Source organism: Lemur catta, chromosome 1 (assembly GCF_020740605.2).
Source record: "Lemur catta isolate mLemCat1 chromosome 1, mLemCat1.pri, whole genome shotgun sequence".
Lineage (NCBI taxonomy): Eukaryota > Metazoa > Chordata > Mammalia > Primates > Lemuridae > Lemur > Lemur catta.
The window spans coordinates 240,252,890-240,267,580 of NC_059128.1; the positions used below are offsets into that span (position 1 = coordinate 240,252,890).

The 14,691-nt window shown below is 39.0% G+C and overlaps 2 protein-coding genes across 4 annotated transcripts in view; both read right to left on the reverse strand.

The window, feature by feature from the left end:
* The window catches only part of NFKBIZ (NFKB inhibitor zeta), a 31,528-nt gene extending 24,502 nt beyond the window's left edge, over window positions 1–7,026 (reverse strand). The window contains exon 1 of the mRNA XM_045540370.1: window positions 6,498–7,026. The gene's annotated coding sequence lies outside the window, so the exon portion shown is untranslated. The remainder of the gene's footprint in view (window positions 1–6,497) is intronic.
* The window catches only part of NXPE3 (neurexophilin and PC-esterase domain family member 3), a 50,218-nt gene continuing 40,802 nt past the window's right edge, over window positions 5,276–14,691 (reverse strand). For 2 of the 3 annotated variants that reach the window (XM_045540373.1, XM_045540371.1), the window contains one exon: window positions 11,733–13,154. In XM_045540373.1, the coding sequence (XP_045396329.1) occupies window positions 12,604–13,154 (551 nt within the window). In that variant the 3' untranslated portion in view covers window positions 11,733–12,603. Of the gene's footprint in view, window positions 6,574–11,732; window positions 13,155–14,691 lie in introns of those variants that run through there. The other variant, XM_045540372.1, reaches the window with a different exon arrangement.

Here is a 14,691-nt window from a genome sequence, read left to right on the forward strand (position 1 = left end):
GGATCAAATCCCAGCTCCATTCACTTAATAACCATCCAGCTTTAATTAACTTCCCTAAGACTCTGTTTTCCCATCCATAAAATGGGTATTAACTCATTCAGCCATTATGTAGGTTAAACGAGGCAGTGTACGTGACATGCCCAGCACAACTCCTGGCACACAGTATACACCCAGTGATGGTGGTCATAATTATTATCTATTTGTCAAAGTTCTGATTAATATGATACTTGATTATTAAGTATTCTGGCTACTATGGACCACCAGCCCAACTTGAAGAGAGCACAGAAGAGGAGAACCAGGGAGTCAAGTCTGGAACCTCAGCCTGCGGGGCCTTGGTACTGCTTGCGAACATTGGAGGGTTGTTGTGATAAGCCATGGGGAGCCAATTAGGTGTTTTGAACAGGGTAAAAGCATGATCAGAAGTGGCAGGTGTGTAAGTGATCAGGATAGACTCTCAGCAATAGTCAAGGTGACAAGTCATGAAGGACTGAACTGGAGTGGTGCTCACGAGAATGGAAAGGGGAATTATTTAGAGAAATATTTCATGCATGTAATCTAGAGCTGTGGTCCCCAACCCCCAGGCTGCAGAATGGTACCAGTCTGTGGGCCGTTAGGAATCGGGCCACACAATAGGGGGTGAGCAGCAGGCTAGGCAGCAAAGCTTCATCAGGCCATCGCTCGCATCATGGCCTGAGTTCCACCTCCTGTCAGATCAGCAGCAGCATTAGATTCTCATAGGAGTGCAAACCCTACTGTAAACTGCACATGCGAGGGATCTAGGTCGCATGCTTCTTATGAGAATCTAACGCCTGATGATCTGAGGTAGAGCTGAGGTGGTGATGCAAGCACTGGGGAGCAACTGCAAATACAGAGAGGCTTAATTGCACAATAAATGCAATGCACTTGAATCATCCCAAAACCATCTCCCCTGCACCCCCTCTTCCGTGGAAAAATTGTCTTCCATGAAACCAGTCCCTTGTGCCAAAAAAGTTGGGAACCACTGATCCATAGGACTGGCAACAGACGGAACACAGAAAGAGAGGGGAGAGTCAGACGTAACTTCAAGGCCTTGAGATTGATCGAGTGTTAGCACCATGAACAGCAATAAGGAAGACAAGTGAAGGGAAACAGCAGAAGCACCAAGTTGGCTCTGAACCTTCACAATTGGTTCCTGTGCTGCCCCTGCCACTGTGTCTCATCCTTTATTTCCAACCTGATCAGGGTAGTGGCCATGCCCTTCTCTTCCAGTAAAACTTCAAGAAGAGATCTCAAAATTAATTCACACCAAGGCATAAACAGTAACTTTTCTTAAAGTCTATTTACATTTTAAATGAACAACCATGAAATCTGGAAAACTGACAAACCTAAGTGAGGTATGAGGTAGAAAGAGTGTGTCCTTTAACATTATTATCACTACACATACCTCCTCACGCCTGTTACAGCTTGGCTGCAATCCGTCACTCTGCCCTAGATTTTGACATTAGTCTTGTGTTTAAGAATCCTTTTCTTATCTTAATGCTGGAGACTGCTAAACACTACAGGTAAACAAACAAAGCTGTTTTCACTGGCTGTTTCAAAGATACGAAACATTAGCACAGAAGAGCAGGGCTGGGAAGGCCCATGGTGTATCAGCCTCTGCCATCTTTCAAATGGTTCCAGTTCATCCCTCAAGATACTAGAGGTGCCACGGGTAAATTCGGCAGCCCTGCCCAGTGATCACTTTCGGTTTCCTCCAACTCTTGTCTTCCACCTCAAATTAAACCCACCTCCTTTACCCATAGCAGAGATACAAAATAGAAAGCTCTTATAGCCTTCATAACAGCTTTTTGTTGCTATTATGATAAGAAAATAATCATTTTTTCACTTTTTTTCCCATTCTGGGTTGTTTATTCAACCGAAATTCATGAAGTGACTATGTGCTACACTGCAGAGGTAAGGAAATAGGGTGGAGAAAAGGAGGAGGCTAACATTCAAAACTCATACAATTCCTATCCTCAAAGTGTTCTCAGTTCATCTTCATTCACAAGGACTAATCCCACATCTACGGATCGCCTTTGTAGCTCTGGCCCTTGTAAACCTCCAGCAAGCCTCCCTGGGTTTCTTTTAAATGTAGAATTTCACTGCAGAACCAAATTTCCAAAAAGATCTGACCCACATGGAATCTAAATGCATTATCTCAGTGATGCTCCTGGAATTATTCCCAACCATGTGCTTTTTTTATAAGTGTGTACACTGTAGCATGTGTGGACACACAAGAGTGTGTAGATAGGGGAGGTTGTTTTGTTTTAATAGTGGTGCTGAATCATTCAGTGAATCATGTACTCTGAACTTTGTGTCATTTTCTGTCATATATTCATGGTGTATACACTTATTCATGCACTGTGCCAAACACTGCACAAAATGAGTTAAAAAGATAGGCATGGTGTAGTCACTGTGGAAAATGGTATGGCAGTTCCTCAGAATAGCCAATCAAGCCTGGGCGTAGGGGCTCACGCCTGTAATCTTAGCACTCTGGGAGGCCGAGGCGGATGGATCGCTTGAGCTCAGGAGTTCGAGACCAGCCTGAGCAAGAGTGAGACCCTATCTCTACTAAAAATAGAAAGAAATGATTTGGACAGCTAAAAATATATAGAAAAAAATTAGCCGGGCATGGTGGCACATGCCTGTAGTCCCAGCTACTCAGGAGGCTGAGGCAGGATTGCTTGAGCCCAGGAGTTTGAGGTTGCTGTAAGCTAGGCTGATGCCACCGCACTCTAGCCCAGGGAACAGAGCAAGACTCTGTTCAATAGCTTATGTTATTCTAATGTAAATTCTTGGTAAACAACTTAGGAACTGCCTCTTCCATTCCTTTAAAAAACTCAGGGCAGCGTGAACCTATGCTCCTCAAATTCTTAGAGACAAAAAGTATAATTGTAGTTGCCAGGGACTGGAGGGGAGGGAGGAATAAGGGGTTATTGTTTAACAGATATGAAGTTTCAGTTTGAAAAGATGAAAAAGTTCTGGAGATGGATGGTAGTAATGGTTGTGTTAGGTAGACAGTGAGGGATTCCGGGTCTCCTAGGGACAGAAGTGGGTGCTGTTGCTTTGTTACAACTGCCCCACCTGGGAAGAAGGCCCCCATCTTGGTCCTGCCCCACCCTAATCTCCCAAGCAGCTGTTGTACCTGGGGAAAAGGGAATACTCTAATCTGCCAATAAACTTAGGGCACCAGCTGCAAAAGAATGAAGACAAGGTACCATAGAGTCTGGAAATTGACCTAGAACAACCTGCAGGTGTTCTAATGCAACTTCGAACTATCCAATCAAAGTGGTTCTATGGTGACATCTGAGGCACTAGGGAAGTCCCAATCTAGCACTAGAAAACAAGACACAGACCATAACCAAGTCCCTTTTTTGCAACCTTCCTTTTGCTGAGACAATGGGTCTAGTCGTCATTTGTGGCATATGTATCATCCTCTTGCCCTATAATCCTATCTTTCTCTCCTCAATAAACCTCATTTTCATGCTTGCCTTACTTTGGTGTGTCTGGCCATTCTTCAGCCATGAGCACACTAAAAACAGACATTTCAGACTAAAATTGACAGTTGTACAGTAACATGAAAGTACTTACTGGTACTGAACTGTACACTTAAAAATGGTTACAATGGTAACTTTTATGTTGTGTATATTTTACCACAACTTAAAAATATATATTTAAACCATTTAAGAAAAAAACTTTCCTGAAATAAAGAAATATGAAAAAAAAAAAAAAAGAAGGAAAAAATCATCCCTCCTTTGGAAGCCAGTACTTTTTAAATCCAGAGAAATGATGTAGACAGAAAGAGACAACAAACCAGAGAAAAATCTTTTGACCTCAATTAAATAAGCACATGTAGAACATTTACAGCTATGTGTTGCAACCTTTCTTTCACTAATGTGCCCCCCACAGAACCTTTTTAGACATTTTTCCTAATCATTTCCTGATGAAAGTTTAATACCATAGATATGCCACATATCTTTATGTACCATGGCCACAAACTATTGTAATATCTAAGATTTTCCCCCAAAGAACAAATTTTTACCCTCCTGGGGCCAATATGCCTCTTTTTGAGAATGCATGATTTACAGTATTAGCCACTCTACAAAACACATGCTGTCACAAACGGCAAGTTGGACTGAAATGATAAGAGGACTGGGGATGCCCATGCACTCCTCAATGCTAGAATGTGTCCAAAGTCTTATACCAATATTAAAAGTGTCTGCACACTGCTAAGTATCTGAACAAAAAGTGAGAAATTCATTTTTAATGTCTCCAAATATCTGGACGTTGGCATTAGCTAGGTAATTAACAGTATTTTGATAAGTTTAATTCAGATATTTGGTATCATGGATACAGAATGTTACATTATGATCGCCGTTTAACCATTACAGAGTTCATTTTCCTGCATGGTAAAATGACATATGCAGATTTATAGGAAAACTCTATAACTTTTCTTATTAAATGAAACTGAAGGTTATAATTTTGCTTCTCAAAGTGTGGCCCTTAGGCCAGCAACATCAGCACCACCTGGGAGTTTATTAAAAAGGCAGAATCACAAGCTGTACCCCAGAACTGCTGGAACAGAATCTGTACTTCAACAAGATCCTTAAGTCATTCCTATGCCCATTAATTGAGAAGCACTGCCTTAAAAGACAAATATAGTTGACCCTGAACAATTAGGGTTTGAATTGTATGGATCCACTAGGCACAGATTTGTTTTTCAACCAATGGCAGATTGAAAATACAGTACTGACGGGATGAGAAACCTGCATATACAGAGGGCCAACTTTTCATATATTCCAGTTCCACAGCTGACTGTGGGACTTGAGTATGTGCACATTTTGATACATGTGAGTCCTGGAACCAGTCCCCCAAGTATACCAAGGAACGACTATATCAAAGTATATCGACAATTCATAACAGCATTTTATTTTTAACCATTCAAATAGTTTATTACTCCACTAATGTAATAATGTAATAATAGAGAGCCTATAAAAAACACAAACTAGAAAAGGACTATACAAGATTTTTCTGTTGTTGTTGCCTGGGCTAAAGCACAGTGGCATCATTATATCTCACCGCAATTTCAAATTCCTGGGCTCAAGTGATCCTCCTGCCTCAGCCTCCCAAGTAGCTGTGACTACAAGTGCACACCAAGCACCACCACACCCAGCTAATTTTTTTATTTTTTATAGAGACAAGGTTTTGCTATTGCCCAGGCTAGTCTCAAACTCCTGGCCTGAGGTGATCCTCCTGCCTTGCCCTCCCAAAGTGCTGGGATTACAGATGTGAGCCACTGTACCCAGCCTCATGTGAAGATTTTTTAAAAATCACGAGAGATGTAAAACATGAACATTTCTATCCTGGGACTACCTCTGGAAGAAGTCAATTCAGGTAGTTTATGCTATGCTAACATTTAGCTTTCCAATACGGAAGGAAATGTCCTGTGATGAGCAAGGTAAATAGGTAGCAGGATATCCATTTCTTTATAATCCCAGCTGTTGTGTCCAAACATGGCTTAATAAGTAAATGGGTGTCTCTCCCCCAAATATTAGCCTAAACACCCCTATCAATTCCACCATACAGCTTCACTCTTTGAAAGGTCTAAAACATTGTCATGTGGTTTTCTTAAAAGATGAAGGGTTATGGTGGTTATCAATAAAACTTTACCAGTTAAGTCTAAACAGGGGGTAGGGGGTAGCCAAGTATGAGTGGGGAAGGGGAAGGGCCTTAGGGAAATCAGAACCCTGGAAAGAAGTTGACCTCTTCCCATTGTACCTCTGTTAATATCCCCAGTGACCTGCTATCAAGTCCAAGCTCTGCCACTTACTATCTGGGGGACCTTAAGCCAACTGTTCAATCCTTCCGAGTCTTAATTTCCTCATCTATAAAATAAGGCTAATTACAAGTACCTCAAATGGTATTATGAGAGCTAAATGAGATCTTGCTGGTCAGCTCCCAAAACAAGTGTGTAATAAGTGTTAATTCCCAATCCACTAACTCCCCCAGGAACAGTGAAATATTTTCATCCACTGAGTTTGAAAGGAAAATGTTTTACCTTACAGTCAGTCTCAGATTAAAAGAACAGGAAGTGCTTTCATCATAAACCACATATGCTAGCTTTAATGAGCCTCTTTACCAATACTGTGAGGTGGCATGATACTCTCCAGCCTGTTAAAGATTACATAGCCCCGAAACTGTCAGTAGCAGAGAGCTGAATTCCCCTCTTACATGTGTTCATATGTCCTCTTCCCATAGAAAACAATGGAAAGCCAACAAATTGGTTTAAAAATGCTAAACCACCAGAAAACCTTAGTTCATATGAAATCACAGCAAAATGTCTATAAATAATTTTAAGGCAACTTCAAAAAAATTGGTTAATTTAAGAAAAACAAGAATCTTAAAAATCTTAGAGACTATGCCATTGCCCATTTTGACTACATCAGCCCTACTTGGTTAGAAATATCTGCCCATCTCACCCTCGGGAGTTCAGCATCAGGCCAAGAAAGCCAAAAGGTAAAGTTCAGCCAGGGCCCTCGTGATCTTCCTGTTAACCTGGGGGGAAAAAATCAAGAGGCCACCAGATCAGTGTCAGCTATCAGTCAAAAGGAAATGGTTTTTTTCAGGAGTAATTCATTGCTGGTCTCAGAACAATTAGAAAGTCTTCCCTCTCAGTAATGCTCTCCATGACTCTGTAGCTTCTGAGAGGGTTTCTTTTACTTTCTGAGACCAGGACCTGTGTCAGGACATAGTACAAAGAGAAGGGTTTGCCTCCTTTTCCTCAGTGAGGGAGTCTGTATCCGGACTAGATTATGCTGAGCATGGCCATCAACTCCACACTGGAAAGGATGCTGCCAAATGGTTCACAACACACGTGCTGTGCACTGACTTCATGTGCTAACTCACCCCAGACTGACTCTTGTCACCCCAGTGTCTGTACCCTGCCCAACTGTGTCTTTAGCCTAAGCAGAATGTTAGAAAGATGGTAGAGAGGGGTGCTAGATTATACATTGTATTCTGAAGCCAAATTAAAAGCCTTCAAGGTTACCTGCATGTTTAGATGATCTGTGTGGCTCATCCCCTCCTCTGTCAGGGATTACTGACGGTGGTGAATTAGACTTGGAAATTTTTCTCTCCTTTTATCATCTAAGCAACCTACTATTTGACTAAGAGAGGCAAAAAGAAAAATTCCAACTGGCCAGCTACTATATTTCTTTAGATGCCAGATTTAAATTGAGGTAATATATATTACTAAATACTTAAAATTTACATAACTGTCATTATCTTTGGGATAACTCCCTTTACCCACTACAGCAAGTTCACTAATCCCTGTGGAGAGAATCTCTAATCCATCCTATATAGAAATATGTTTTTATTCAAACAACCCCCCCTAAAATATAGACTATGATAAATCTGGGGGTCCACCCAAGTCATCAAATTTCAGGTTTCCCTTATTCATAAATTTTAATTTTACAGCAAGTGATATAAGAATTAATGAGGGCATACTATAAAATATTTCAATTTACTTATATATTTTTTTTCCATAAAAACACAGTTTCATGCCTACCCTTGGTGGGAAAGTACATCTCTAAACCCACACATCAAACCTCCTGGGAGATTTCTGCCTTGGGGTATCACAATTCTACATCACAGACTAAAGAGAAATTGTTACATTAGATTTATGCTACTTCATCACCCATTCTATCCACCTCCTCCATCAGCATCTTAGTCCTTCCTGGGCCTTTAAGGCAAACAGACAAGATTCTTACTGACTATAAAGACATCCCAGATTTTTTTTCCCCAAAAAACTGTCCCCCAATATTTTGCCCCATAGCAGGTATGACTATTCAAACATCAGAAAGTGATTCCAAAGGATAGAATCTGAATATAGGAAAAGGAAAGGGGGGGGAGTTAGCATTTAAGATACTTTTTCATATTAAATATCAAATAATAAAAATATACCTTTGTGTTTGAAGAGTCAAGTCTTACAAATACGTAAAAGCAAATCAATTGTTTCCAGCTGTAATCAGCGATAATAGCCCAAGTACGTGACAGCATGAGACAGAAGATCAGTTTCCTTTTGAGGTTACATGATAAGTGGCAGTTAGCAGCCTTTTTCTCCAAGAACCGCGGCCGTCTGACCTCGCGGCAGGAGGAGGCCGGGCCGCCCCCTTTATAGCGTTCGCTCTCTGCTCACCCCCAAGCGAGGAGTGGGGGCGGGGGAAGCTAAGACCCGGTTTTCTAGAATACAGAACACGGTCATCGTCTCGTTCGAACGGGGTTGCGTGGGCACTGAGGAGGGCCGGAGGAGGCGGGGAAGGGGCAGCGAGGACTAGGTTTGTGGACTTTTTTCTGCACACTGGAAATTCCCAGGCCAAAAAGGTACCGACCCGAGTCCGGACATTCCCCTCGAGGGCCGGCTCCAAGACCTGGACTGGAACCACGCGCAGGAATCAGAGGCAACATCTCTAAACAAAACTTGTTTCTTAAGAACGCATTTTTAAAATGTCCCAGTGAATCTACTGCTGGGCATTAGAGTTACCTCCTCATTATATTCATCTCCTCTTATTTTCGCTTTTTCTGTCTGGCCTCGAAATGTAGGGATTGAATGAGGGTGGTAACCTTCCACAGCAGCTTTTTAAATGTGGCGATCAAAAAGCAGTATCGCTGTCATGTGCCTTCATTGACTAATTAAAGGCCAAGGAATCTGTGGCATAAATCAGTGGTCCTGTAACAGGAAGATCACTGTATTTTCCTGCGGGATGGGAGCGGGGTGGATTTAAACAGCGAATGAAACATTGCCCAACACTGAAAGGATTTCTCCTAAGACATTTAGTTTCACTGTTGCTTCTTTTCCTTTTGGAACAATTGCTACTGTAATCTCTGTACTGCTTCCTTTTTTTTTTTTCTTCCGTAAATTATCTAACCCCAGGCAGTGTTACAATCCAGTTTTGTAATTACACAGGAAATGATGGCTGTCTGGTTCTCCTGTAGGAATGGGCATCTAGAGGTACACATCATCAGCTCCTTATAGCTCAGAGGGCTGACTTCCTCTCATTTAATGTAGAATGTTCAAAAGGAAAAAATATATATAATAAAGTTCACACTTTTTAAAAAAGTAAAAATGTAAGTGCACTTTTAAGAGACAAGTTAGACTGAAGTTGGTAACGTGCATTTTGTGCTCTCCTATCCTCTGTGTTCTTTTGCCCTCAACCATCCTCTTCTACCACCACCCCATCCCTAAGCTCCCAGGATTCCCAGGTGCCTTTAGCACTGGGGGGGGGGGGGGGCTGTGGTTTCACTTTCAAAGTGAAAAATGGCAACTTTGAAATCTTATTTATTCATTGCACATTGAGGTGTTAGGCATTCTGAGTGCATTGATAGCATTGTAGACATAAACCCTGGATAGAATAATGCTTAACACAAGAAAATAAATGCACTTAAAATGGAATTTCTGGCATTAACAACTAGTTAATGTAAAAAAGCTGAATTTACCCAAAACCCACAAAGAAAATGCTGAGCAGTTTTTTTGGAGGGTTGGGGGGGATATCTGTCGTTTCCCTTGGGTATTTATTTCCTTATACCTCTCTCAGTGATTGCCATTTCCTTAACAGGGTCCAGAAACAGACTCATTTCTGGCATGTAACACATGAATATGTAAAAGCTTACCATATTTATTCTTTTCAAGTACCCTGATTTATCAATCTGAAACTTAATAACTGAATACAGGAAGTATCAGTCAAGTGGTATTTAATAAAATGATGTTTGTTCAGAATGGCAAAATTTATCACATTAGAACACCAAAGGTCTGTTTTGTATTTGCCAAAGAAAAATTACTCTTCATAGGATAAACTTCTATATAAAATATAATTTGCATACATGGCTCTTACTATGGATTCTCCCTTTCACAAATAGCATCAAATCAATCATTTGAGTTCTGGAATATGAGATTCACTAAGTTAAATTAATACTATCATCCCAAAATAAAAATTCATATTTAATTCAATGAACTTATATATACTACTGTTTTAATATTTTAAGCCTAAATGTCCAACTGCAGTGACCAACTTATCTGATAATGATAACACCATTAGTAGAGTTATTAGGAAGACCTTTATAATTAAGTTATGAAGACTAACAGAAAAATATGTATTTAAGTAAAAAACATATCCAAATTACATATTTTCTATCATTACAAATATGTAGTTAAGAAACCTGCAAAAATAATACCAAAATGCTAATGTTCACTGCATTCAGATGATAGAATTATGGATTTTATCCATAGATTTTTCTTCTTCTAGATTTTATAGTTTTTAAAAGTTATGATGTCTTTTATAATTATAATGGGAAATATATATTTAAAACAAACTATTATTTGGCTGGCATGCTGATATTCAGAAGTATGTGGTCCTGGCCTAAAATAAACTTTTCAGAGGAAACTAAATTATTATATCTAACTGTTCTGAAAGATTTAAGTAATATTTCAATCTCTATCAAAATTTCCACACCAGAGTGTAGAAAGACAAATTAGAAGAGGGATGGAAGTGACTGAGAATACCTTAGTAAACTATGTCATCAAATCTTTATGACCTCATGTCACCAAATCAAAAACTAACAGAAACTGGACAAGATCACAAGAAATCATTTGCACAAACAAGTAGCATCATTCCAAACCAGTGGAGAGGCAGTGCCCTCTTTCTTTTTGAAAAATGACTCCTGACCCTCCTCTAGCAATTCTTCTTAAGAAAATGCCCAAGTTCTCTCATGAAAATAAAACCTCTTTATAAAAGTCTAACAAGTTGTAGCTGAAAAGGGCTATGGACTCTCACATACCTTAGTTCAAATCCAAACTCGAGTTCCTCATGTATAAAATGGAGCTAATACCACCTACACTACTGGATCATGAGCAGAATTAAATTAGTTATTGGTACAGCCCCTGAAATAATAAGCCATGTTACTTCCCTCATTTTATCTTCCCTCTTCCCCTAGTCAGTGTTTCTCAAAGTTTGGAATACCACCATGGTATCAGAATCACTGGGCACTTGTCACAGAGTTTAATTCTATAACTCTCAGAGATTTGGCCTCTAATTCTGCATTTTTATCAAATATTACAAGTGATTATTAAGTACTCTAAAGCTTAAGGATCATTAAAATTAAGCTATTTTAATATATTTAACTACTTGGTCCTCTTCAGACTCAACAATTAAAAATCTTCTTCTTTCTCCATAAAATATTTTATAACGTTGAAGGTGGTCCTCAAGGATAGGAAAGGGAAGGTCTTGGATCCTCTATCTGAAGTTAAAAACCCAAAGTTTTTGACCCATTCTTCTAAGGGTGCATATTTTTCATGCTTTAAGCATCTGTCTTCCTCTCTAAAGCTTCCCTAGTAGAAACTACTTCCCTAGTAGAAGCACATGTCTGCTTAGAAACAACTTAAACTAAGCTGTAATATATCATAGCTCAAAAAGAAAAAAGTGCTTACTAAATGATCCCAAATTAACTAAGTCAAATAAAATTAATAATTCCATTATTTTTAGATATCCAATAGGAATAACAGCTTCTTCCAAGCATGAGATAATGTATATATCTTATACCCAAATTAAAAAAAACCTGTCATAGATTTTAATACCTAATTTTACTAATTTCTAATTAGATTTGAATTTCCAATTTTGGTATGTACTTCAAAGTAACAACCAAAAAAGAAACATTTGAGATTAGTGGAAAAAATTTCCACAACTTTGTAATAATCAATAGCATTCTTTACATGAAAGTCAATTCTTAAAACCCTCAAACTTCAGAACATAAAAATAAATATCCATTTATAGATTTCCCCCTTTCAGTTCCAAAATTGGTTATTCTAGAATAAGTAGTCCACACATAAAATTTAGCTGAATCACATAGGAAACAATCACCAAATGCAAATATCAATTCAAAGCACATATTTTATATATGCTTGTTTCATATTTCCCTTTTGTTTCTTTCCTAGATAAAATTGGGAAATTATAAAATTCTGACCAAGGACATTGCAATTTTCAAGTAATTCAGAAAAGGTAGATCATCAAGAGAAACTCCTGAGACATGGCAGTCATCAGTGTGTTCTAAGAGCCTCTCACTACAAGCCTTCTCTAGTTCACCCCCTGAAGATGGATCACTTGTGCTATTCATGCAGATGCACTCAATTTCCTTTACCAGATAAATTACAAACACTCCACTGCCAACCAAGCATGTCCTTTCTATTTATGTCTGAACATTTTTCACACTCTTTAGCACAGTAATCTCCCTTCCCAAGAGAAGCTAATTCAAATACACTCATTAGCATCTTTGGTTACAAGAGCGATACAGTGTGTAGATGCTGTTAATAAGGGTTCTATCATGGCTAAGTCAAGATTGGAAAAAAGTCCTATAGGTAGATATAAATGTAACCTGTATTTTCTAAACTCTTTACAAGTCATTATGTAAGGTTCAGCTCTTTTTGAAATTTTGTACATATTAATGGCAGTCATCTCTCAATGGGGCCACTTTCCGTAACACAGGCCAACTGGGAAAGTAACTGAATAAGATTCCTCCAGTCCCCTCCAGGACAGGCTAGGTCTCCAAGGGGCACACAAAGGACAAGAACATGTCCAGCTGGTTCTTCACAATAACTTCATCTGGATGCAGCTTGTGGGGTAGATAATGGGCCAGGGTCATCTCCCAGGCATCGACGAGATATACTCCAACCCCTGAAAACATCCTCCGAAGAATGGTGTCCAGCTGAAAGTTGTACCAGTCACTGTTGAAAAGGCTCACCTCAGGCCCCAGCTCTTGGGCATTGGCCGTCCGGATGACCACCACAGTCTTAGGACTTCTATCCAGGAGCTGGACCACTGCTCGACGGATATTCCTGAGCCGCCGGATGTACACTTCCAGGGGGAAGGTGCTGAAGTGAGACCATACAGCTATGGCAACCACGGTGTTCTTCCCTCCCACAATACCATTCAGCTCATTTGCCACATAATGGAGCTCACTGCTAAAGACGGTCGTAAAGCGGATGGGCGGACCATGGCAGCGGTATTTGAGCAGGATGTTGTGCTTCTGGTCCACTGCAAGGAAGGGACCCACATTCTTGGGACTACCCAAGTTAAACTCCACTAAATCTGAAACAAGGAAAACTCAAATTTATGAAAACATTCAAACCAAATACATATATTTTGATTTTTTTTTTACTGAATAGCTTCTAAGACCTTTTTTTTTAAAAAAAGTACAAAAATGTACAATACAAAAGTAAAATACATACTTATTTCACTGCACTCTGCTCCCCTTTCAATCAGTGGAGGACCTTTATTCTAACATATTTATTATTTAAATCACTCCATAAATGTGACATTATAAGTAATACCATCAGTGATAGATTCTACACCTATGTCTATGCCTCAAAACAAAAATAACCTCTTTTCCTCTAATTATCAGGCCAAGAAATCTTGCTGTTTGCACTGATCATTGAATATTTAAAAATCAAGTTGAATTTACATCTTATTCTTCTAACAGATAAATCTTATTTCTTCCAGCACAAGGGCTGTAGCTTTCATTTTATGAGCACGATAGTAACCAGAATTTTGGAAATTCTGTCATTTGACATGGATGTACCTATAGGACATTATGCTAAGTGAAATCAGCCACACATAGAAAGGCAAATACTGTATGATCTGACATATGTGGAATCTAAAAAAGTCAAAAGTAGAGAGTAGAATGGCAGTTATCAGAGTTCAGGGGATTGGAAGGACAATGGGGATGCTGATCACTTTGAAGGTACAAAAAGTTTCAGGGAGACAGGAAGAAAAAGTTTTCCAGATCTATTGAACAGCATGATAACCATAGTTAATAATAATGTACTGTGTATTTCAAAATTGCTAAAAGGAGATTTTAAATATTCTCACTATAAAAAAATAAATACGTGAGGGGCTGAATATGTTAATTAGCTTGATATAATCATTCCACAATGTATAAATATATCAAAATATCACATTGTGCCCTATAAATGTACCTAATTATTTGTCAACTAAAAATAATTTTTATAAATAAAATAAAAATAAAGCAACTTAAATTGTAATTCTGAAAAAAAACCCAAAAAAACCCAAATACCTCTTTTTGCAATAAGCAAAAGAAAGAAACATCCCTGTTTCTTTTGACTTTCACTTTTACCCTACAGATGGAAAACCATGTTAATGTCCTATAGGAGAACTTCTATCTCTATCATGAAAATAACAAAGACAGCAACACAAGTTAAAATTCACTTCTCTCCTTCCCTTCCCTTTATCTAAGTTGTGTTTCAAAGTCCAGTTCTTTGGAGACATTCTGAAGGTCCCAGAAATCAGTGGGACTCCTGTTACTCCTAAAAATTGTTTATAATTCATCACTTAATATATGCCCCTATGAAGAAAGAGGATCTTGTCTCATATCCCTGAAAATTCCTGTAAGTGCCTTACAGAGAACCAACTAAATAGACACTGGGCAACACAATTCAATATTTCCTAAACACCTATTCAGTGCCCACTACTATAGGTACCACAAAGCCAACAGTGCCCAGATGGATGTCACAATCTTTGCCCACAGTGAGTTTATACTTGATTTTGAAGACGTAATATCAGACTGTAATTGTCCTATATTCCTCTCAAGGGTTAAAGTAGGTTTCAC